Below are 24,515 nucleotides of genomic sequence, written 5' to 3'. Positions count from 1 at the left end.
ACAGCATGGAAGCTCGTGCCTTATTTCTTAATTAACGTAATGCTACAAGGTTACAAAAACAGTCCCTACAATACTCACATATTTTTCCCAATGCTTGTTTATATATGAAAAAATGCACTCTAAAATGGCAATACTGACCAGCCTACATGCTGTGAATAGCTTGGAGTTTTAAATCCTTTTCAAAGTGTTGAAAAACCCATTGAAGTGCCTGTGTGTTACTCACTGCAGTAGACACTGTAATGAAGGCAGCTATGTAATTCATCATTAGCTGAAAAAAAAAAAAAAAAAAACAGGGGCCGGACTCAAAGGGAATTATTGCATAACAGTATACGGTAAAGCAGTTCTCTCTTCTAAATTAGCTTCTTTAAAAACTCATCATGCAGCTTGTTGGCTTTTCAAATGCAAATACCCTACCTTCTCTGCTCTTGGTGTCTCCAATTCCCCTGGTATTTACACAGAGCACTGGCCTCATCAAAGGCTGTTGAACCGTATGTGGACTGAGAGTTGTGTGTGAACTCACCTGGTTCATTATCTAAATGTTTGGGGTATTTGGATCTTCCTCTGTGTCCATGTCCTGTCCCCATGTCCTTCCTGTCTCTAGAGGAAAACCTTTCCCTCTTGTGTCCGCTGACAAAGGTTTTGGAGCGCTGCAGTGTGCTTCCTTCTGCCACTACCTTGTCCTTCTGAAGTTTTCTTTTCTTCTGCTTGTCCTCTGACCAACATCCAAACAGACACATGTAAAAAAGAGTGACCTCCAGACACGGGAAGTTTCAGTTAAATTAGAAATGCATACTGAATCTTTTTAACTATATTGAAGAAATGAATATTCATAAAGAAACACACTGACATGCCCAAGTGAAATAATATACATATATGTGGCATCATAGCACAAAGTTTGCAGGTTCAGTCCTGAGCTACTGAGAGTTACTGAGATCAAAATCATGTTCTATCTCTATTGTGCTCTTGAGCAAGACACTTAAACCTGGGTTGCTCCAAGGTGAGTGCACTATAAATTGCTGTGGTTGAAAAACACCTGCTGAAGAGTTTGCAATTTCCAGACACCAATTATATTCATGTGAAATTATTGAAGTAGCTTTGGATGCTATGCAAATGTAAAAAGTGTAATTCTCACACTGCCTGTCAAGATCATGGACAAGAACAAGTCCAGGTTATGTTTCACCCCTAAATCAAAAGAATAAAAAACAAAAGAAAAGAAAAAAAATAATATTTTGCATAAGAAAATGAAGCCTAATTGCACTGTGGCACTATTGTCATAACAATTAAGCAGAGCACAGCCATTCTTATTATTAAAATGTGAAATAAAATAGTTATTTTAAATGTAAAGTATTTACATATCATGGTTGCATTTGATGTACTTGATTACTTTCATTTACACAATGTAATTTTTAGTGCATTTACACATGTAATCTTTTTTTTTCCTGTAGAATCTAATGAGAATCATCAGCAAAGGGATAGTTCACCCAAAAATGCAAATTCTCTCATCATTTACTCACCCTCATGCCATTCCAGATGTGTATGACTTTCTTTCTTCTGCAGAACACAAATGAAGATTTTTAGAAGAATATTTCAGCTCTGTAGGTCCATACAATGCAAATGAATGGTGAGCTCCAAAAATCACATAAAGGAAACATAAAAGTAATCCATAAGACTCCAGTGATTAAATCTATATCTTCAGAAGCTATATAATAGGTGTGGGTGAGAAACAGATCAAAATGTACAGTAAGTCCTTTTTTCACTCTGTATCTCCACATTCACTTTTACTTTAACATCTGAAAGTCACACATTGTGCCTGTTTAATTTCACTTTCACATCAGAAAGTGAAAGTTAAAGTAGAGATTTATAGTATAAAAAAAGGACTTAAATATTCTTCTGTTTCTCACCCACACCTATTATATAGCTTCTAAGGATATGGATTTACTTTATGCATACTTTTATGCTGACTTTATGTGCTTTTTGGAGCTACAAACATCTGATCACCATTCATTTGCATTGTAAGGACCTACAGAGCGGAGATATTCTTCTATAAATCTTTGTTTGTGTTCAGCAGAAGAAAGAAAGTCATACATATCTGGGATGGCATGAGGGTGAGTAAATGATGTGAGAATTTTCATTTTTGGGAAAACTATCCCTTTAAAGGTGCGCTCAGTAATTTTTTTCTTTAAGTCGGTTGAAGGATGACTTACTGTGACACCTAGTGGCCTGGATGCTGCATCATTCAAACACAGTAGTTTTCAGTTGCCAATGCCATTGTAGAAATCCACTATGCACAGTAAACCAGGATTAATTTAATCCATGAATGAAAGTGTCCAATAACAGGGCAGTTACTGAGATTAAGCGAGCAGTATTCAGCTGGCCATGTGATTCTAACATGGCTGCCCCCATGAGGGCACCCCTGCTCTATGTAAAATAAAAGTGATTTTATAAGGTTGCTGATATGACTGAACTCTTAATCTCACATGAGTGGTCATGATTTTATACGTTTCAAAATGACCATTTATTTCTTTAGAAGTAACATTTTTTAAATGAGGAAACAAATTACTGAGTGCACCTTTAAGAATAATTAGAATTACAAATAAACCTAAACAAAAGAAAATAAAACTAAATTTACTACAAACAAAAGTAACACATTTGGATGCATTACAGTAATGAGAGTTGGGGTGGGGTGCTTAATTTTCATAAGAATAATGTCACAATGCAAAAAATCTTAATGGTACTAAAGAAAAGCTTTATTTTCTTTAAACAAAAAACTTATATTTTTTCTTTTTCTTTTAATTTATTGCATTTTTTAAAATATAACCTGGACATGTTTTGGTGGCAGATTATGTTAAGACTGATAACAGTGATGAAATGAGTCTTGTGATTGAATGTATTTGTTAAAGGCCACTTGTCGTTACAAATACCCCAGTCATTTATCTCCACAGTGTGAAGTGATAAACCTGGCAAATAAAATAAGATGATATACACTTGGCTCTGTGGATTTTGAGCGTACATTTCTCATGGCATCAGATGCTCCAGTCTGAACCGTTAATCTTTCACAGGGAGATCCCATGCTGTAATACTGATGTATTATGCATTCCACAGAGTTCATTTCAATGCAGAAATCCAATAGCAGCGCTATATACAGAGCATATGACAAACAGATGCAGAAGAATGGCTACAGGGCTGCTTCATGGGTCAGTTGTTGGTTTTTAACCACACATGTTCTATTCTGAGATTCCACTGCATGGCATATGTATCGAATTACTCTACCCATCACTGATCTGGTTGTGGTCTTGGGCATGGACATTGCAACTCAGATATGAGTTGCATGTTCCATCAGTGATATAAACAGAGGCTGGCCTTGTACAGCTCACCTTATTTTAAATGTATAGCCTTTGCTGGTGGGCTGAGAGACTCCTTTTTATCTTTTTAAAACTGAATTGGTCGAGTCAATACTGTTGTCTCTCTTGAGACGGGTCACTCAAAACAGAAGAATTTTCATAGTGCCACAGGGAAACAGTATTTACAGTTTTCAAGAACATTAACCAATGAATGACTTACTTATAGTTTTCTCTGCATATATTAAGCTGGGATAGGAAAAAGTATTTTATCACTGAAAAATTTCCATATTTCAACTTTAAACCAATAATGAAAATTCTTTCAAAATAATTTACCCACCCTCATTTTCCAAATGTTCCAAAATTGTATGACTTTCTGTCTTTTGTAGAACACAAAAGGATCATTTTTGAAGAATATTCTGGGCCATTTTTTCTATGTAATGAAAGAGAATGAGGACTGGGACAGCCCCCAAAATTTAAATCAGTATAAAAAAATTATGATAGTGTTCAAAAAATTTTCTGAAGCCATACTACAGCTCTGACTAATTCGCTGATAATCTTGCTCTCAAATGGAATGTTAACCTTTGAGGCTAGATAATTAAATCAGTGAGTTGAACTCAAGAACCAAATCAGTTGGGGCCTGGGTAGCTCAGCGAGTATTGAAGCTGACTACCACCCCTGGAGTCACAAGTTCGAATCCAGGGCATGCTGAGTGACTCCAGCCAAGTCTCCTAAGCAACCAAATTGGCCCAGTTGCTAGGGGGGGTAGAGTCACCTGGGGTAACCTCCTCGTGGTCACGATTAGGGGTTCTCGCTCTCAATGGGGCACGTGGTAAATTGTGCATGGATCGCAGAGAGTAGCATGAGTCACACGCTGTGAGTCTCTGCAGTGTCATGCACAGTGAGCCATGTGGTAAGATGTGCGCATTGACATCTCAGAAGCGGAGGCAACTGAGACTTGACCTCTGCCACCTGGATTGAGGTGAGTAACCGTGCCACCACGAGGACCTACTAAGTAGTGGGAATTGGGCATTCCAAATGTATTAAAAAAATAAAAAGAACCAAATCAATCAGATCTGTGAACGAATCACTTAGACCAGTTTTTTTAAATGTTCATGAACTAAACATACTTCTCAGGACAAGACAGTCTCAGTCATTATTCAGTGGCCCTGGATATTTTTAATTTTTTCATCTGAACATCATAAGGGTAAAAAATGACAGAATTTTCATTTTTGGGTGAACTATTCCTTTAAAATAGCTTCTACTATTCCTGAAAAAATCAAAATCACACAGTAAAATTTGCAAAACCAGTGGTGTGAGTTTGGGGTAGGACTATCTCTTTGTGCGACCAATGGAAGATAGGGGGAGAGTTTGGAAAACCTGTTTGTCAATGTCTCTGCAATTTCGTTTGCTGACACTAGTGACAAATAAATTAAACACTGTTTTAAACCAGCCTTACTGTACCTGACATAGTGATGTGACTCTGAGGTTGGCGGATAGGTTTCCGAGGTTTACTGAGAGCCATCAGCACTGTGGTTTTAGGAGAGTCTAGTCCTTGTCCGAGGGTGGGCGGTCCCACTCTGGATCAATGTATCTTTCAACAGAACAGTTTTGCCCACTGTTTGGCTGGTTTCTGTGGTTATGACCCTACTAGCTCTCGATGAGGCATCAGGCTCCAGTGGGTCAGTCTGGATTGCAGTCTCTATCCATTCAGAGCTGGGCCGATGTGAGCAGTCCTCAGTAGAGATACAGACATCCACCATCTCTGAGCTGAATACAGGTGGGAACATTACCTGCGAAAGTCCACTGAATGAGCTGACTGGTATTCCGGAAGAGAGAGAGGAAGTGGACGAGTAGGAGTCTGAACCCTGAGAGGAAGAGGGCTGAACCCCATTAGCCACTGAGAAAGAGAGAGAAAAGGATAGAGACTTTTATAAGATATTTTTAGAACACCTAATAGAACACTTAGAACATTCAGTGCACTCCAGTGTAGCTCTGTCTTCCACTTCATTACACTTGTGAACATAGAGTATACTGTCTACAGCACAGTGCACTTATGTGCAAAGAAAGACAAAGAGCCTTATAAATAGCAAAGACAGTCCTGGCGTACTCTACACTTGCTACTCTCAATTGCCTTAAAGGTGAAGTGGCACTAGCACCACCAAAGGGAGTTGTGAAAATAATAACGGTTATCAAACAGGTCAACATTCCTGTCTTCCATTGATTGACAAGCATTTAATCCCACCTTAAAACCACACCATTGGTTGAGTCAATGTTGCTGTGTTGGGCTGGTCGGGATACTCAAACAAACAGAGCAATGCTTTCAAAGCGCCACTGAGCCAGCGTGTTTACACTTTTTAGATCATTTACACCTACAAATGGTTTACTTATAGTTTTTGCATATTAAACTGAGAAAGGAAAGTAATATTTAAACATAGAAAAAGTTACACACTTCACCTTTAAATATGAAGGAGAATCACATGAGCTCTGAATATGGAAAAAAAAACTCTTCTGTTCTGTAACCTAAATAACCCCGGATAACCCTGATGTTAGAAACATGCACAATCCTGGAAGATTTATCCTAATTCTCTAATCCCTGGTTATTTTTAGACACGACTATAATAAATGGAAAGCAGAGAGAGTTTGATGGCAATGAAAAAAATCAGGCTTAATGTGGCCAGTCTGCCCTCAGTTTTAATCTGTACAGGGAATGTGCCAATGCACATCATCAATTCAATTATGATATTATGTTTCTAACACAGGATGCTCCAAAATACAAACGCAAAATAGTGCATCACAAAAAGCATGCAACCTGTCTTTAAAGATAGATACATAACGTATTCACAAATTAAATGTATGGGTATGTGAGGTTTACACATAATGTTTACATACATTTATTAAGCCAGCTGTACTCCGCCACCATCTCCTTATATGCAGGATATCTTCCAGCATCCTAGTACAGGATATCAGACAAGGCATATTTGTTTAGAAAAAAATATTTGCATTGAGAAAAAAAGGCTATTTAAACCTACAGTTCACCCAAAAATAAATATTCCCTCCAGCCTTGCCTGGTGAAAAATGCTGTCATAAGTCATTTTTGAGCTGTTTACACTGCACAAGGTTTTCACAATGAATTACATTCAACATAAAACATTGGATTTTATATGCAGAGCACTTTGTTCACCCAATACTTCACCCAAAAAATTAATTATGTCATTATTTAATTACCATAATGTTGCTTTTAACCCATATGATTTTCAGAAGATAAAAGTTATTTCCACATTCTGGTGGTTAGGGGCAGAGGTATTCAAGCCTTATCGTGTTACATTTTGTAAAATGTATAAAAAAGTGATGGAGATCTGTTAGGTTGCATTTTTAAAATTTGAAGTGTTACTACTGTATACAGCAGTATTTCTTATCCACAGTGCCATGGCACACTAGTGTGCCGTGAATGATTGTCAGGTGTGCCGTGGAAAATTATCAAATTCCACAAAAGAAATAAATGCATGAAAATATAATAATAATTTCAGGGATCCAAACTCCTCACCTTTCTGAGAAATTCACAGTTTTTAAACCATAATCGGTCACTTTTGTGATTATGAAGAGCAATGATTAATGTGCAAAAGTGACTGATATTTATACACGTTAAGGGTGTTTCACATGACTCGACTTCAGCGTTGCAGAATACATTGAAGTCTATGAAGTGACGCCACTTTACACCAAAGTGTTTTTCATACACACGTTTTTGCAAGAAATATTTAAAAACTGTCCAGATTTGTGAAGAGACATTGAATGTCTCATAATTTCTTTTAATTAAATATTACCTTATCGTTTACGAATATCAGAGAGCCCAGTTATTGAACTAATTTAAATTCACCAAGAAAACGCTTAGACCTTTTATTACCTTCTACTATCAAAGCAACTGCAAGCTTTTTTCTCTCTTCCAAAAACGTTTTCAATGTTTATTGTGCACACCTCCCGCTTTTTTCCGTGGCAAACTCGTAAAATTGCCCCTCTGTGACGCTTTCTGCAACTCTTGTCATGGGAGGGCAATGCGGCTCTTGATGCTGGCATTGAACAGAGCATTGACGCCTCAACTCAACTCATGTGAAATGCTCTTTACAATGACGAATGAACATTATTGAAACTCAAAATTATTATTATTTGTATATTATTGTGGTCTTTTCTGATAAAAGTCATGCTCAGCAGTTTAAATAGGCTACTATAAAACAGAAAACTTGGACAAGTTCTTGAAAAGTAAAAATATTGACGATGGTTAGCCTATGTGGGATAGTGGTGTGCCGTAGAATTTCTTAGTCGTAAAAAGTGTGCCGTGGCAGAAAAAAGGTTGGGAAACACTGGTATACAGTATATATGATTATTCTTGTGCTCTCTAGGCATTTACATTTAGGGAACAATGCAATGGCATATTGTGTTCACCCTGAAATTGCAAGGCATGGGGACTGAGGGGTTCAAGCTTAAGGATGCAAAAGCATCATGAAAGTATAATAAAAGTGGTCCATACGTCTTGTGCACTGTATTACACGTTTTATGAAGCCTGATAGCTTTGTGTGAGAAACTAAGTGAAATTGAATCTTTATTCACTGATAATCTGCCTTTCAATGAGCTGTTAACAGCTGCGACTGGATCATTGATTTAGTGACATGAACATGTGATGTGGATCAGTCTGATTTGTGAGCAAATCATTCAGACCAGTTTTGTGAATTGTATCAACTGATCCATTAGAAAGATCTGACTCTAAATAATGAAACTGTTCATAGATCGGACATCACTACTTCTTGAATGATCTACAAGGAGAGTTAGGGCGAATGGCAATATTTTCAGAGAATAACAACTTACATTTCTGTTTATTTAGGTTTGTAACAAAGCTACCATATGATTTCAGAAGACTCTTCAGAACATTATGGATCATTTTTATCATATTTTTTTTTATTTTTGCATATCTTTTGAAGCTTGAAAGCTTCAGCCCCTATTCATTACAACTGCAAGGAAAAGATCGTCCAGCAGTCTTCAGACTTTTCTCATTTGTGTTCCATAGAAGAAAGAAAATGTTACAGGTTTGGAACGTTATGAGGGTTTTCAGAGAATTTAAATTTTTTGGGTGAACTATTGAGTGAACTAAGTGCACTGAATATAAAATGTCCTGTGTTGAATGTAATTCATTCTGAAAACCTTAGAGTAAAACAGCCCAAAAATTACTTAGAACAGCATTTTCCACCAGGCAAGACTGAAGAGAATACGACCTCATATTATTTGTCAGTTCAGGCATTTCTGACTGATGCCCCAGGTGTACGCTTACCTCACTTTGAGGTCAAAGGCCCCTCGGAATATCTTAGTCTAGTATTTTACAAACATTAAACAAGAACTGGAACATTATAAAGATGATAGTAGGTGGCAGCATAATTTGCCTTTTAGGAAAATACATCTTGGAGGACAATGATGTCACACAGAAGCTGTGTCACTTTAAAATGGATTCATACAAACTGTCCAGCACAGTGGAAATCCACATTAAAGCATATACAGTTGTGCTCAAAAGTTTGCATACCCTTGAAGAATTGGTAATATATGTACCATTTTAAAAGAAAACATGAGTGAGCAGGCAAAACACATTTCTTTTATTTCTTATGGGATTCATATTCATCTGTAGGTTATAACAGAATGGCACAATCATAAAACAAAACATGACAACACAGAAAAAAATGAAATGACCCCTGTTCAAAAGTCTGCATACCCTTAGTTCTTAATACTGTGTATTGCCCCCTTTAGCATCAATGACAGCGTGCAGTCTTTTGTAATAGTTGTCTATCAGGCCCCAAATTCTTGCAGGTGGTATAGCTGCCCATTCTTCTTGGCAAAATGCCTCCAGGTCATGCAAAGTCTCTGGTTGTCTTGCATGAACTGCACGTTTGAGATCTCCCCAGAGTGGCTCGATGATATTAAGGTCAGGAGACTGTGGCCACTCCAGAACCTTCACCTTTTTCTGCTGTAACCACTGTAGGGTCAACTTGGCCTTGTGCTTAGGGTCATTGTCGTGCTGGACAGTCCAAGAGCATCCCATGCGCAGCTTTCGTGCAGAAGAATGCAAATTGTCTGCCGGTATTTTCTGATAACATGCTGCATTCATCTTGCCATCAATTTTCACAAGATTCCCTGTGCCTTTAGAGCTCACACCCCCCCAAAACATCAGTAAGCCACCACCATGCTTCACAGTGAGGATGGTATTCTTTTCACTATAGGACTTGTTGACCCCTCTCCAATCATAGCGCTTTATTTTGGTCTCGTCACTCCAAATAACAGTGTGCCAGAAGCTGTGAGGTGTGTCAAGGTGTTGTCGGGCATATTGTAACCGGGCATTTTTGTGGCATTGGCGCAGTAAAGGCTTCTTTCTGGCAACTCAACCATGCAGCTCATTGTTCAAGTATCGTCATATTGTGCTCTTTGAAACAACCACACCATCTTTTTCCAGAGCAGCCTGTATTTCTCCTGAGGTTACCTGTGGGTTTTTCTTTGTATCCCAAACAATTGTTCTGGCAGTTGTGGCAGAAATCTTTCTTGGTCTACCTGACCTTGGCTTGGTATCAAGAGATCCCCGAATTTTCCACTTCTTAATAAGTGATTGAACAGTACTGACTGACATTTTCAAGGCTTTGGATATCTTTTTATATCCTTTTCCATCTTTATAAAGTTCCATTACCTTGTTATGCAGGTTTTTGACAGTTCTTTTCTGCTCCCCATGACTCAGTATCTAGCCTGCTCAGTGCGTCCACGTGAGATTTAACAAACTCATTGACTATTTATACACAGACACTAATTGCAATTTTAAAAGCCACAGGTGTGGGAAATTAACCTTTAATTGCCATTTAAACCTGTGTGTGTCACCTTGTGTGTCTGTAACAAGGCCAAACATTCAAGGGTATGTAAACTTTTGATCAGGGCCATTTGGGTGATTTCTGTGATCATTATGATTTAAAAAGGAGCCAAACAACTATGTGATAATAAATGGCTTCATATGATCACTATGCTTAAATAAAAGACAGTTGTTGATTTTTTTGCATGATCAGTCATATTTTCAAAATCAATGCCAAAATTTCACAATTTCTGCCAGGGTATGCAAACTTTTGAGCACAACTGTACATTTGCAGACACTTTATCCACTGCATTTTGGGATATAGATTTTACCAGTTTGTGCCTTCTCTGGGAATCGATCCCAAGACTTAAAGGGATAGTTCACCCAAAAATGAAAATTCTTTCATGATTTACTCCCAGCATCCCAGAAGTTTGAGACTTTCTTTCTTCTGCAGAACACAAATTAAGATTTTTAGAAGAATATTTCAGCCCTGTAGGTCCATACAATGTAAGTGAATGGATGCCAAAATGTTGAAGCTCCAAAATCCATAAAGGGAGCATAAAAGTAATCTATATGACTCCAGTGGTTTATTCAATGTTTTCAGACATGATATGATAGGTATGGGTGAGAATCAGATCAATATTTAAGTCATTTTTATCATAAATTCTCCTCTCTGCCCAATAGGGGGCGATATGCAATAAGACTGTGAATCACCAAAAACAGAAGAAGAAGAATGGGAAAGTGAAACTGAAGTGAAGATTGACTGAGCAGGGAGAATTTATAGTAAAAAAAAAGGACTTAAATATTGATCTGTTTCTCACCCACATCTATCATATCGCTTCAGAAGACATTGATTTTACCACTGGAGTCATCTGGAGTACGTTTATGTTACCCTTATGTGGTTTTGGAGCTTCACAATTTTGGCACTCATTCACTTGCATTGCATGGACCTACAGATCTGAGATATTCTTCTAAAAATCTTTATTTGTGTTCAGCAGATGAAAGAAAGTCATAAACATCTGGAATGGCATGAGGGTGAGTAAATGATGAGAGAATTCTCATTTTGGGGTGAACTATCCCTTTAAGCATAGCTAGTGAAGATCAGTTGAACTACAGGGACTTACATACAGTTTAAATACATTTCTTTCTCCTTCAGTTTTGATCACTGCCTGACATTTTCTCACATTGCCACTACACTTATCATCAGCAGGGCCCTTGGATCCCAAGAGAAAACTAAGCTAACATTTACCACTTCAAAGTGCCATCAATAGCTACACAGCACGCATTTAGCAGGCCCAAATACTTATAGCACCACTGAAGGTTTGATTCAAAGCCTTGCCATGGGGGCAATGATAAAAGCCATAAAATGAGACTTTCTGCTGATTATAACCTGATCCTTAAGGTCTGGTGAATAATGCACATCACCTGGCTGTTTTTCATAGATGGAACCTGAGCTCTGCCTGAGTAAAGCGAGCAACAAGCAATGTGACGGCTAAATGCCACTGTCTGCTTTGCAATGCTTTCTCAGTCGCATATGCAATAAGAAGATGTGTTGTTTAACATGCTTTGGTGGCAATTAATATGCCACAGCACTTTGTGAATTATTTGTCTTGCCCTTTTCAGTGGAGATAAACTACTGTAAATTTACACAGTGATGTGACTTTGAATACTGTCATAAAAGAATGCCTTGCACTCGCTTTTAGTTATTTGTAAAACTGGAGGTTCTTCTGTGTCAGCATTCAGTAATAGCAGCGAGCTGACAGGTCCCTCTTAATCATTTTGAGTGCTGGTAATCTGTCATTCATTCTTTCTTACAATTACATACTGATCCACATGATCTATTCATTCTGATGCATTGTTAATATTAACTAAAACTAATACTAGATGAAAACTTTTTTGTTAACTGAAATAAAAATAAAAACTAACATAATTGGGATAATGAAATAAACTAAATTACATTTTAATTACCTTAAAGCTAACTAAAATATAGTAAAAAATTACGATATATTGTTTTTGTTTTTGATTTAGATTTCAAGTTGACACAATATATTATAAAATTTGGAGCAACCCACATTTATTAATGGGAAAATGCCACTAAATAGCAATATCACTAAATGGCCCAGAGAAATGTAATGGGAGTTAAAAAATATTTAAATTATATCAGTTAACACATTAAAGGGATAGTTCACCCCAAAATGAAAATTCTCCCATGATTTACTTACCCACCTGGCATCCAAGATGTGTATGACTTTCTTTCTTCTGCAGAACACAAACAAAGATTTTTAGAAGAATATCTCAGCTCTGTGAGTCCATACAATGCAAGTGAATGGGTGCCAAAAGTAGCATAAAAGTCATCCATATAACTCCAGTGGTTAAATCCATGTGTTCAGACACAATATGATAGGTATTGGTGATAAACAGATACATTTTTAAGTAATTTTTTTTTATCATAAATTCTCCTCTCTACACATTAGGGGGCGATATGCACAAATAATGTGAATCACCAAAAACAGAAGGAGAAAGTGAAAGTGAAGGAAAAAGGACATAAATATTGATCTGTTTCTCACCCACACCCATCATATCACTTCAGAAGATGGAGTCTTACGGAGTACTTTTATGTTGCCCTTATGTGGATTTTGGAGATTCAAAGTTTTGACACCCATTCTCTAGCATTGTGAGGACCAACAGAGCTGAAATATTTTTCTAAAAATCTTTGTTTGTGTTCAGCAGAAGAAAGAAAATCATACACATCTGTGATGGCATGAAGGTGAGTAAATGATGAGAATTTGTATTATTGGGTGAACTATCCCTTTAACTTTGGAAACTCTAAAATATCAAAATTAAAACGTAGAAATAAAAACTAAATATACTGAAAAACTAAAACTAAACTGAATCTAGACAACCTACTAACACTAAATCACAGAGTGAAAACCAACTAAATTAAAAACTAAACTGAGAGGATTAATTAAAAATAAAACAGTAATAAAAAAAAAGGAAAGAAAATTATAATAACACTGTTCAAAGGGTTTCTGCAGGTCTGAAAAAAGTCTTAAATTGCCCTTTCGCAAAATAAGGCCTTAAAAAGGTCTTAAAATCGGAGCGAATCGAAGTCTTAAATTCATATGGTCATGGTATTAAATGTTGCATGAGGGATTGGTTTGTTGTTGTGTTTAAGTCGTTTTAAAAGTGAAGAATAATTTCTGGGCACGAATAGCCCCCATACCAAATTTGTGGTCTCTTGGACACACTCTATATTGCCACCATCAGTTCAAAAATTCACTTGTCTTTTAATAATAAACAATAATAATAAGTTCAATTTATATAGCGTTTTTTTTTTTTTTTTTTTTTTACTCAAAGCGCTTCACAAACAACAAACATATACAGTACATCAAAACCAAAAAACACTACAACACAGTAAATACATCAAACACCACAAAACAAGAAAGCCATAGTCAATCATATAGTCTGTAGTGAAAGTAAACTGTTAATCTGCAAGTAACTAGCACAACAGTACAAACAGAATGAGCAGTAGGTGAAAAATTACATGTTTTCACGTGGAATGGGGGCACTAAGCAACCTGTGTCTTTTGTGCGTATCTTTTGAACCATTTGTCCTAGAAACAAAATTATTTTTGCATGTAATTACTCTCCTCCTGATGATACAAATGGATTGGTTAAAATTAAAACTCTGCCCATTACAGTGGCCGCCATCTTGGATTATGACATTTATCATTTATTCGCTTCTATTCCTTCAAACTTTGCCTGATTTGCATAAACATTGGCTCAAAATAATCTCCAGACTGATCTGCACAGAATGAATAATACCGAATTTTGATTTTTGATTTTGCTGAAAAGTTAAATTTGACAAGGTCAACTTAAAACAGGAAATGAGGCTATATTTCGGCAATGGTTTGTTTTATTGAAATGAAACTTGGTATGCTTCATCAGGACCTTGATCTGAGGGTGGATGCAAAGTTTGGTGACAGCACCACCTATGGGTCAAGAAATGCAAAACATTTTTGGTTTTGCCTTTAACTTTTGAACCATATGTCCTAAAATCATGATTTCAAGGATACCCATATCAGCCATATATAATTTTTCCCTTATCATCCATACTGCCTCTCCAGCAATTTTAAGTTAAATGTCTTTTGAATGCATTGTCAGATTTATAAGAAATTTGATATACATCATTGACATCATGTCCTGAAAGTACCTGAGCAATTTGGAGACAGCGCCACCTCTAGTTCAAAAGATAATCCACACTTGTGTGCAGGCTCCAACTTTAGCATGTCTCTTTGCCATTCGTGAATCATGCCAACTGAGTGGCACAATGTGTACATTTCTGTAAATGTATATATTATTGGCTAATCTAGGACAACGGATTTAGATTGCAGAATAATATGGAGGTTCTTATAACAAAAGAAAAAAATAATCTATGCTCCTTTTGTTGAGCTTCTAGATTTAATGACAAAATGTATTTGAATAAGATCTTGTTTTTACATGTTTGGTGGTGATCACTTATATTTAATTCCAGAGCTTTGAAGTATAGGGGGCAGTGGTGGCTCAGCAGTTAATGCTCTGGGTTACTGATCAGAAGGTTGGGGGTTCAAACCCCAGCACTGCCAAGATGCCACTGTTGGGCCCTTGAGCAAGGCTCTTGACCCTATCTGCTCAAGGAGCACCATGTCATGGCTGACCCTGCACTCTGACCCCAGCTTAGCTGGGATATGTGAAAAAAAGAATTTCACTGTATATGTGCAAACATATAATGTGTGATAAATTATTATAAATTAACTATTATATTTTTGGGTGTTGTTTAAACACTATTCAAGTGAAACAGCAGTTTCATAGAGGAAAATAGCTGATACAATGTCTGATCAGAAGGTAAAAGTTATTTCCACATTCTGGTGGTTAGGGGCAGAGGTATTCAAGCCTTATCGTGTTACTTTTTGTAAAATGTATAAAAAAGTAATGGAGATCTGTTAAGTTGCATTTTTAAAATTTTAAGTGTTACTACTGTATACAGTATATATGATTGTTCTTGTGCTCTCTAGGCATTTACATTTAAAGAACAATGCGATGACATATTGTGTTCCCTTGAATTTATTACTTAAATTTCCTTTAGTTGGTCTTAAAAAGGTCTTTAAAAAGTCTTAAATTTTGCTTAATAAAACCTGCAGAAACTCTGATTCTACTAACATTCAATGAATGCTAAATTGCTGGAGCATGTCTTTAAATTATTTCTCCAGTTTATTCAGAAATTATATTTTTATTATTCTTACCTTTATGGTCAGCATCACATGAGTGTGACTCTTAAGCACTTCTACTGCATTGCTGTGTGTGATGTCCTCAAAGCTAATGCCACTGGCTGCCAGAATCTGATCCCCCATTTTAATTCCATTTTGTTCAGCCAGGCCACCAGGGTCCAGTCTCAACACAAAAAAAAATCATTTTATGAATTAAGTAAAAAAAGTTCCATAACATATCGGCAACAGTCATACAGCAGTAAAAAAACGAAAACAGAGACATTAAAACGAAACCCCTAAACCATTCTCCCTTGCTCTTACTTTGAGACATAGATGTCCAGGCCAAACTCTTTGCCACCACGGATGTTGAACCCGAGGCAGTAGTCATCTGAGGTTGTGTACAGGTGCAATATTCTGTGCATGGCTCCATCTGAACTGGCCTCTGAAGGTGTGCGACCACTCTCGTCCACTACCATCCTTCGTCGGATCAGATCTACCCTGCATGCATACATTTATATGTTAATAAGCTGTAAACAAATAAGCAAAGACACAATAATCACAGTCATAGTACAAAAATGCATAATTAGTACATAAATACAAAGTTTATTATAAAAGGTGTCAATACTGAACTAATACCTCCACACCAATGACTGTTTTCAAACAAGTTTCCCTGAATATTGTGCCCATCTGCCAAACAGATAGTCCTGCCCCATGCTCATGCCATTAGTTCAGCCAAAGTTGCTATAGGACTGGTTGGGATTCTTAAGCAAACAGAGCAATATTTTGATAGGGCTACAGAGATACAGTGTTTACACTTTTGCGGAGAATGAAGCTATCATGCTCACAGCTGTCTCGGAATATTAATCCGAGATAGGAAAAATTTTCCTAAACATTAAAAATAAGACACCACACCTAAAATCTTAAAACAAAAACAATGTACAGTTGTGCTCAAAAGTTTGCATACCGTTGGAGAATTGGTAATATATGTTCAATTTCTAAAGAAAAAATGAGTGAGCAGGCAAAACACATTTCTTTTAATTTTTATGGGATTCATATTCAACTGTAGGTTATAACAGAATGGCACAATCATAAAACAAAACATGGCAACAAAGAAAAAAATGAAATGACCCCTGTTCAAAAGTCTGCATACCCTTAGTTCTTAATACTGTGTATTGCCTCCTTTGGCATCAATGACAGCGTGCAGTCTTGTGTAATAGTTGTCTATGAGGCTCCAAATTCTTGCAGGTGGTATAGCTGCCCATTCGTCTTGGCAAAATGCCTCCAGGTCATGCAAAGTCTTTGGTCGTCTTGCATGAACCGCACGTTTGATATCTCCCCAGAGTGGCTCGATGATATTAAGGTCAGGAGACTGTGATGGCCACTCCAGCACCTTCACCTTTTTCTGCTGTAACCACTGTAGGGTCAACTTGGCCTTGTGCTTAGGGTCATTGTCGTGCTGGACAGTCCAAGAGCATCCCATGCGCAGCTTTCGTGCAGAAGAATGCAAATTGTCTGCCGGTATTTTCTGATAACATGCTGCATTCATCTTGCCATCAATTTTCACAAGATTCCCTGTGCCTTTAGAGCTCACACCCCCCCAAAACATCAGTAAGCCACCACCATGCTTCACAGTGAGGATGGTATTCTTTTCACTATAGGACTTGTTGACCCCTCTCCAATCATAGCGCTTATGGTTGTGACCATAAAGCTCTATTTTGGTCTCGTCACTCCAAATTACAGTGTGCCAGAAGCTGTGAGGTGTGTCAAGGTGTTGTCAGGCATACTGTAACCGGGCTTTTTTGTGGCATTGGCACAGAAAAGTCTTCTTTCTGGCAACTCGACCATGCAGCTCATTTTTGTTCAAGTATCGTCATATTGTGCTCCTTGAAACAACAACACCGTCTTTTTCCAGAGCAGCCTGTATTTCTCCTGAGGTTACCTGTGGGTTTTTCTTTGTATACTGAACAATTCTTCTGGCAGTTGTGGCAGAAATCTTTCTTGGTCTACCTGACCTTGGCTTGGTATCAAGAGATCCCTGAATTTTCCACTTCTTAATAAGTGATTGAACAGTACTGACTGGCATTTTCAAGGCTTTGGATATCTTTCTATATCCTTTTCCATCTTTATAAAGTTCCATTACCTTGTTACGCAGGTCTTTTGACAGTTCTTTTCTGCTCCCCATGGCTCAGTATCTAGCCTGCTCAGCGCATCCACGTGAGATTTAACAAACTCATTGACTATTTATACACAGACACTAATTGCAATTTAAAAAGCCACAGGTGTGGGAAATTAACCTTTAATTACCATTTAAACCTGTGTGTGTCACCTTGTGTGTCTGTAACAAGGCCAAACATTCAAGGGTATGTAAACTTTTGATCAGGGCCATTTGGGTGATTTCTGTTATCATTATGATTTAAAAAAGAGCCAAACAACTATGTGATGATAAATGGTTTCATATGATCACTATGCTTAAATAAAAGACAGTTTTTTTGCATGATCAGTCATATTTTCAAAATCAATGCCAAAATTTCACAATTTCTGCCAGGGTATGCAAACTTTTGAGCACAACTGTAACCTTTCTCTGGACACATATACTTTTGCAAGAAACCTGCCTAATTTACTATCAGTTAATGAAATGGCTCAAAAGACCACTGAGGTAACTCTACCACTACTGTATGTTGAAACAGAAGCTGAAGGAAAAGATAACAAGCAAAGCCCAAGTGTCACAGGGTTTCCACACTGTTAGTCATGACAGAGAAGGGAACAGCAGCCCATCACTATGATCTGCTTATCTTCTCACTACAGTGAGCCTGATTAAACCCCCTCATTCAGCACACCTGCCAATAAATGAATGCCTAAACAATTACCAGTATTTTAAATGGATTACCCAACAAAAGCAACATCAAAAGCTGTCTGGAAAACCTCTAAAAGGCAGGCTTGAGGGACAGGGGTCCCACTGCAACCTTTCTTGCACAATAACTAAAGGTCATGTTGAAACATTTCAATACTTGTTTGTGTAGACCAGCTGTTAAACATTACAAGCTTTCATATGCACAAATATGTTTAAAGGCTCATCAGTGTAGAGGTAACATTACTGGTAGATGGCAAAGTGTACTCTATTTAGCATGATGTTTTGATGTACATGGGAAAAATACTAATGAATCAAGTTGAATTGATGTTGTAAATTTCTACTCTCTTACCATGTCATCTTCTCTTTTGAGTAGAGGATACCGGGCACCTTCCCCACATGTCTTACCACCATGCGCAGCCGATTGTTTCCCGTCAGGACTTTTACCGCACTACTCATGGTGATGCTCTCCAGGCTAATGCTGTTGACCTTTACAAGCTTATCCCCAACACACAACCCTGCCAGCTCTGTAACGTGGAGTAAGGAAACCAAATGAAACAGATATTGTATACTGTAAACTCACAGTATAACTTATACACATTTGGGTTGTTGATGCTTAAAGGGGTCATGATATGCCTTTTTTATTATTTTAATATGTTCCTTGAGGTTCAATTATAATATTACTAAAGTTTTTTGCACAAAAGAAAAAACAGTCATATATTTGTAAAACATGATCATTCATCCTCATTCTGACCCTCTGTCAGAAACGCTCTGTTTTGGTGCTGCTTCACCTTTAAGACTTGACTGTAAATGCCCACTGTTATGACTGGCTCTCTGCTCTTGACTGACCTGTTCTCTCCTTGCCATCTCACTTCTCACCACTTCTGGATGGGGCTACGGAAGTGATAAGGTTAAGTAGTCATTGATGTGTTGTTGTGGAAGCGGTCAGGTGTAAATGTCTACCACAGTGTGACATCACAATGTGGAGGAAGTTGAGAACGAGTCGTTTTGGCAGCTTGGTTTCAACAAATGCTCTTTTTGCAGTGATGAGGAAGTTTTGTGTTCTGAAACTTACAGCATCTTTTTATTGTACAATGACCTCTTATATGTTAAAAGATCAAGGAAAATGTAAATTCCTCATGTCATGACCCCTTTAACATTTCCATGGGCTTTTTTTAATCCAGACAAGATTTTAAGCTAAAATTACTATGAATATATACAGGAAATTGTATATTTTAGGTGCTGGGACTGCACATAATTTCTTTTACACTTTTTTTTTTTTTTTTTTTTTTTTTTTAACATTTAAATGACATAAATGTGGTGACAAATGATTTATTAAAAGTTCAAATAGTCCATGTTGTCTCTCAATTAATATGAGGTTATAAAAGCTGCATACATTATATTTATAAAATAATAAGCAAAATGCTGTTAAAATAGTTTTAGATGAAGCATAGCATATCACACCACAGGACATGTCACATTTACAAAAGTATTTCCTACCAACTACCCACATACTTTGTCGTAAGAAGTAACTTTTTTGTGGGTGAAATCTTGATCCTACTGTATGTTTATTAAAATCAGTTCTCAGCGGATTATGTAGTGTGAAATACCTGCAGAGCTGTCATCCTCCACTTTACTGACAAAGATGCCAAGGCCGTGTTCAGAGCCTCCACGTACACTGAAGCCCAATATTCCATCCTCGCTTTTGTCCACGGTAATTGTGTGGATGTCCTCGCTATCATCCCCAGCTGGGTGCACCAAAATCAAACATAAGTAGAAAACTTAGCTCCATAACTAAAGGTTTCTCTCACATACACTACCAGTCAAAAGTTTGGACACACTTGACGGAATTTATTGTTTGTGATTAATCTTTAAATCTTTTTGTTCTTAAGGTTTATGCTTTAATTCTTGAAATTACAGTACTTTTAAAGAGGAATATAAATTGTGCAAATGTATGAATTTCTTGACAAATCTATATATACGGTATACTGTATATACATGTGAGTAAAAGCATCCATCAAGTGCCCAGAATACATACAGAGCTCCTTCAATACTGTTTAAAACCCATTTTAGGGGGATACCTCTTGAAGTTGCTAGACAAATGGTGGCTACTTTGAAGAAGCCAAAGATATTAGATAGTTTTGATTCATTTAACATTTTTGGTCACTACAAAATTTCCAAACTTTAATTTGTGTTATTTCAGAGTTTTGATGACTTAAAGTTGATGACTGTTACATAATAGTAATAGAATAGTAATAGAAAATTTTAATAATATAGATTGAGTAGTAGTACTTAGAGTGTGTATATATATACTTTATAAACTGTTATCTACATTTGTACAAGGGCACTCACCATCAACAGGTGCATTAATGAGGATGACCCTGCCCATAGGAGAAAAGGATCGGACTTCTCTCTGGCGCTGCTGTTTCTTGTGCAGGTAGCGTGGTAGAGTAGAGGTGCCTGAGGGTCCTGGATGGGCACTGGGATGAGCCCCATTCGTCATGTCTTTGCCTGCCGTGTCAGACAAATGAGCCATGGCAAAGTGGCGACCACCCCTCTAACCCTCATACAGATCCTTAGGATCTCAAGGGAAAGGGGGTGGGGTGGGCAAACTGGATGTCTGGTGGGTCAATACCAGTCACAAGGATTTCAGTCCCAAGGATTAGTTCCACAAAAGGGAAAGTATGCAGCAATGCTGCAGGAAGAAATTGCTACGGATCCAACATTGTTCACTTTAGATTAGAAGCCAAATGGTGAGGTGTCTTCACAGGGTGTATGGCTCCAATGGACTCCAGCATAATTATAATCAATCAATTAAACAGCTGATAAGCAAATTGTATTATCCGAACAGATCAAAAAGGCAGTGTATCCTTAGGTCCATGCTTCGGAAAGGATCTAACAGAGGATGTGCAATTGTGGTCCAGGTCTGCTGGAGTCATTCCTTAATGCCAGTGAAGCTTTGCATGGCAGGAGTCAGTCATCTGGCCCTCCCAGGTCTCGGTGTCTCACCTTTACTAGTGATCCAAGACAGCAGAGAAAGATCTGTGAGAACCCAGCGCGCAATGACTAATTTCCCATGGGAGGTAAAGTGATATCTGCAATTATTACATTCTGGAAAGCTAAGGGTTACACAACAGCAAGAGATAATGAGCCGATAAGAAACTCTTAATATGTTAAAAGACTTTTAACTGTTTTGTTCGCAATGAAACTGACATTTTATGAGCTGCCCATAGTAATTGTGTTTAGTCTTAACAGGAATTTAACGCTGTCGATTGAACACGCGCATCATCAACACCTCGGACAGCGCACAAGCAACAGGTTGCGTAAAGTGAGTGGACAATTTCCAAAGGCAACGAAGACACAAATGCAAATCGTTCTGCTATTTGCTAGAAGAAGAAGAAATAAGATTAGTTTAAATGAATAAGAGTGAAGAGACCTCTATCTAAAGGTCAGGAAAAATACTATAACGTAATCTTGTCTGCGCAAGTTATCTTCTATGCTTAAGACACATATACAGTCAACAAACTAGTAGGGAATTACTTGCACTACCAATAAGATTGATGGTGGATACAAACTTGTTTCCTGTAGTTATCCTACTTGGTCTGTTGTTTATTTGAAGGAAAAAAAAAAAAGTTAGATGAAGTTAAATGCCTTTACCCTTCTCCATGTTGTGCCGGATGACCTCACCTGAGACAAAGACAATATTAGCCAACCTTATGCCCGTCTCTCAGAAAAGGCGATTGGATTATGTGGAGCGACTCAGGATGTCACTACACTATCTCATTTGGTCCAGAGGTTAACAATCATCTCTCATAGCTTAAGAGTATTATATGAACAGTGGTCGTCTGGAACAATTTACAGATCCAATTAAATTTCACGTTGGTCTGCAGGTAGGCCAGATAATAAAGAAAACATTATAACAAGATTGTTTGCTCTTTTGTGGTTTAATTAGGCAGCATGGTTAAATGGGTGTTTTCAACCAATGTGTGATCTATTGTCACGGAATAAACCTTTGATCAGCTCCCCTGGAGAATGTGGATGTAGGATAAACTGTGATTGATTCTCTTTAGAGCATCAAGGAGGTCGGAGAATCTTTCAAAGCATTATACTGCCACGTAGTGGTCATTTAACGATTGCTTTGCTCTGTATCTGGGTGAAAGAAGGTTTGAACCAGGGGTGTATTCCAGAAAGCAGGGTTAACTTACCGTCACATATACCCTGAACTCTCGGTTGATTAACCCATTCCTTGCTTACTCTGGGTATGTGGGTTTCAGAACACCTGCGCGGGGTTAGTTCACTCAACCAAGAGTTTGAAACTCAGAGTTTGTGCGCGTTCACGGTGAACTCAGAAAGGCGTTCTCAGCAGATCGCCGAATTCTCGAGTCACCATGGAAACAGACGATAACAAGAAAGGCGCGCCATATTTCAGTGAAGCAGAACATGAAGTTTTAATGACTGCAAACGAGCATTACTTCATCTTCACTCGTAATAGCGATAGGAGCTACATTGGTTTAGGACTGAGAGTTTGCTTGACAGAAATTATACTGAATCATTGCGTGAATTTTTAAATTAATAAAACTATAAAGTTCTACCGTACATATAAAAGCTTAATTCAACATTAATATTAGACCTCTTTCTCCTACATTAATGGTGAATAGGTCGACCGTTATGTTATTTGTTTGCACTGGACTTCATTATAAATATTAACCTCCATATTCTATTAATATTATGATAATAGGCTATATGTTTACTATATATTTTATTTTAAGATTATTTTTAATGGTATTTACCATGATCTGTGCATGCTAATTTTATTTTACTGTCATGTGAATGTTTGTGTTTTGGCCAGTGTGATCCCGCCCACTGCCCACTTCCCAATAGTATTTCGACACACCGGGTTGCCAGATTTGAATCAAGTTAGCGGGCAAACACAGCGCGCTGCAGCCATGGAAGCCAGCAATACATCTAGCTAACATTGACAGAGTTATAAAAAAAAATCCACACGAGCTGGTTTATAATTTACAAACAATAAAAACATTGCAAACGTATACATGAACTGAACAGTTTACAGTGAAAGGCTATTGTCAGTTTGCTTGTTCCTGTTGCCTGTCTCAACCTGGCAACCCGCGTGAGCTTGGAGTCTGGTGAGGAGGAGGGGGAGGCAACTCTCTACAATATTTTGAATTTGGACTGCAGTACCCATTTTAAACGCTTGAAGCCTTTATTTTAGAATAGAAGCCTTTATTTTGGTCACACATACATTTTTTCATATATACAGTGAAATTTATTTGTTTTCACATATCCCAGCTAAGCTGGGGTCAGAGTGCAGGGTCAGCCATAATACGGCACCCCTGGAGCAGATAGGGTCACGGGCCCAACAGTGGCATCTTGGCGGTGCTGGGGCTTAAACCCTTGACCTTCTGGTCAGTAACCCAGAGCCTTAACTGCTGAGCCACCACTGCCCCTTTTAATGTTGTTAATAACCTTATCTTTAAAGTTCTGTAAGCAATATTTGAATGCCACATATAAAATTCCCGGTTACCTGATAGATAGGGCCTATCATTGAAAAAGGTGTCTTGAGATATCACACTCTGTACTTTTTTTTGTATTATTATTTTATTATTTTTTACAAGGCAAATATAAGGCATTGTGGTACAGTTCAGAGTATGTGAAACAGAGAATAACAACAACAACAACTAAAACAAAAAAAAAATGAACATATATGTAAAAAAAAATTAATAATAATGATAATAAATACTGGGATAAAAAGTGCTATATAATATTAGGGCAGTTACATGAATTTGAAAAGCTTAAACATTTTTATAAGCTTTTTGTTTTGTGATCTCATGTTTGAAAGGGTTTCAAAGTATATTGTGAGATCAGTATTACAAAAGGTAATACAGGTGCATCTCAATAAATTAGAATGTCGTGGAAAAGTTCATTTATTTCAGTAATTCAACTCAAATTGTGAAACTCGTGTATTAAATAAATTCAATGCACACAGACTGAAGTAGTTTAAGTCTTTGGTTCTTTTAATTGTGATGATTTTGGCTCACATTTAACAAAAACCCACCAATTCACTATCTCAACAAATTAGAATACATCATAAGACCAATAAAAAAAACATTTTTAGTGAATTGTTGGCCTTCTGGAAAGTATGTTCATTTACTGTATATGTACTCAATACTTGGTAGGGGCTCCTTTTGCTTTAATTAC

At 37.4% G+C, this 24,515-nt stretch overlaps 1 protein-coding gene and 1 long non-coding RNA gene across 2 annotated transcripts in view; one reads left to right on the top strand and one right to left on the bottom strand.

Annotated features, from left to right (window-relative positions):
- Window positions 1-20,959, bottom strand: part of LOC127413686 (PDZ domain-containing protein 7-like) — a 42,137-nt gene extending 21,178 nt beyond the window's left edge. Inside the window, 9 exon segments of the mRNA XM_051651007.1 lie at window positions 521-712; window positions 4,803-4,885; window positions 4,887-5,238; window positions 6,231-6,291; window positions 15,488-15,635; window positions 15,773-15,949; window positions 18,652-18,826; window positions 19,910-20,047; window positions 20,652-20,959. Of these exon segments, the coding sequence (XP_051506967.1) occupies window positions 521-712; window positions 4,803-4,885; window positions 4,887-5,238; window positions 6,231-6,291; window positions 15,488-15,635; window positions 15,773-15,949; window positions 18,652-18,826; window positions 19,910-20,047; window positions 20,652-20,835 (1,510 nt within the window). The 5' untranslated portion in view covers window positions 20,836-20,959.
- On the top strand, window positions 10,946-18,811 carry LOC127413689 (uncharacterized). Its single transcript, XR_007892678.1, has 3 exons — window positions 10,946-11,083; window positions 11,202-11,241; window positions 18,676-18,811. It is a non-coding gene; the product is annotated as an uncharacterized LOC127413689 (long non-coding RNA).
- Window positions 20,960-24,515: the final 3,556 nt, after the last annotated feature.

The sequence above is a fragment of the Myxocyprinus asiaticus genome, chromosome 23 (genome assembly GCF_019703515.2).
Source record: "Myxocyprinus asiaticus isolate MX2 ecotype Aquarium Trade chromosome 23, UBuf_Myxa_2, whole genome shotgun sequence".
Classification (NCBI taxonomy): Eukaryota; Metazoa; Chordata; class Actinopteri; order Cypriniformes; family Catostomidae; genus Myxocyprinus; species Myxocyprinus asiaticus.
The sequence above is the reverse complement of the archived record's forward strand: the minus strand, read 5'-3'. Positions and strand labels throughout refer to the sequence as shown.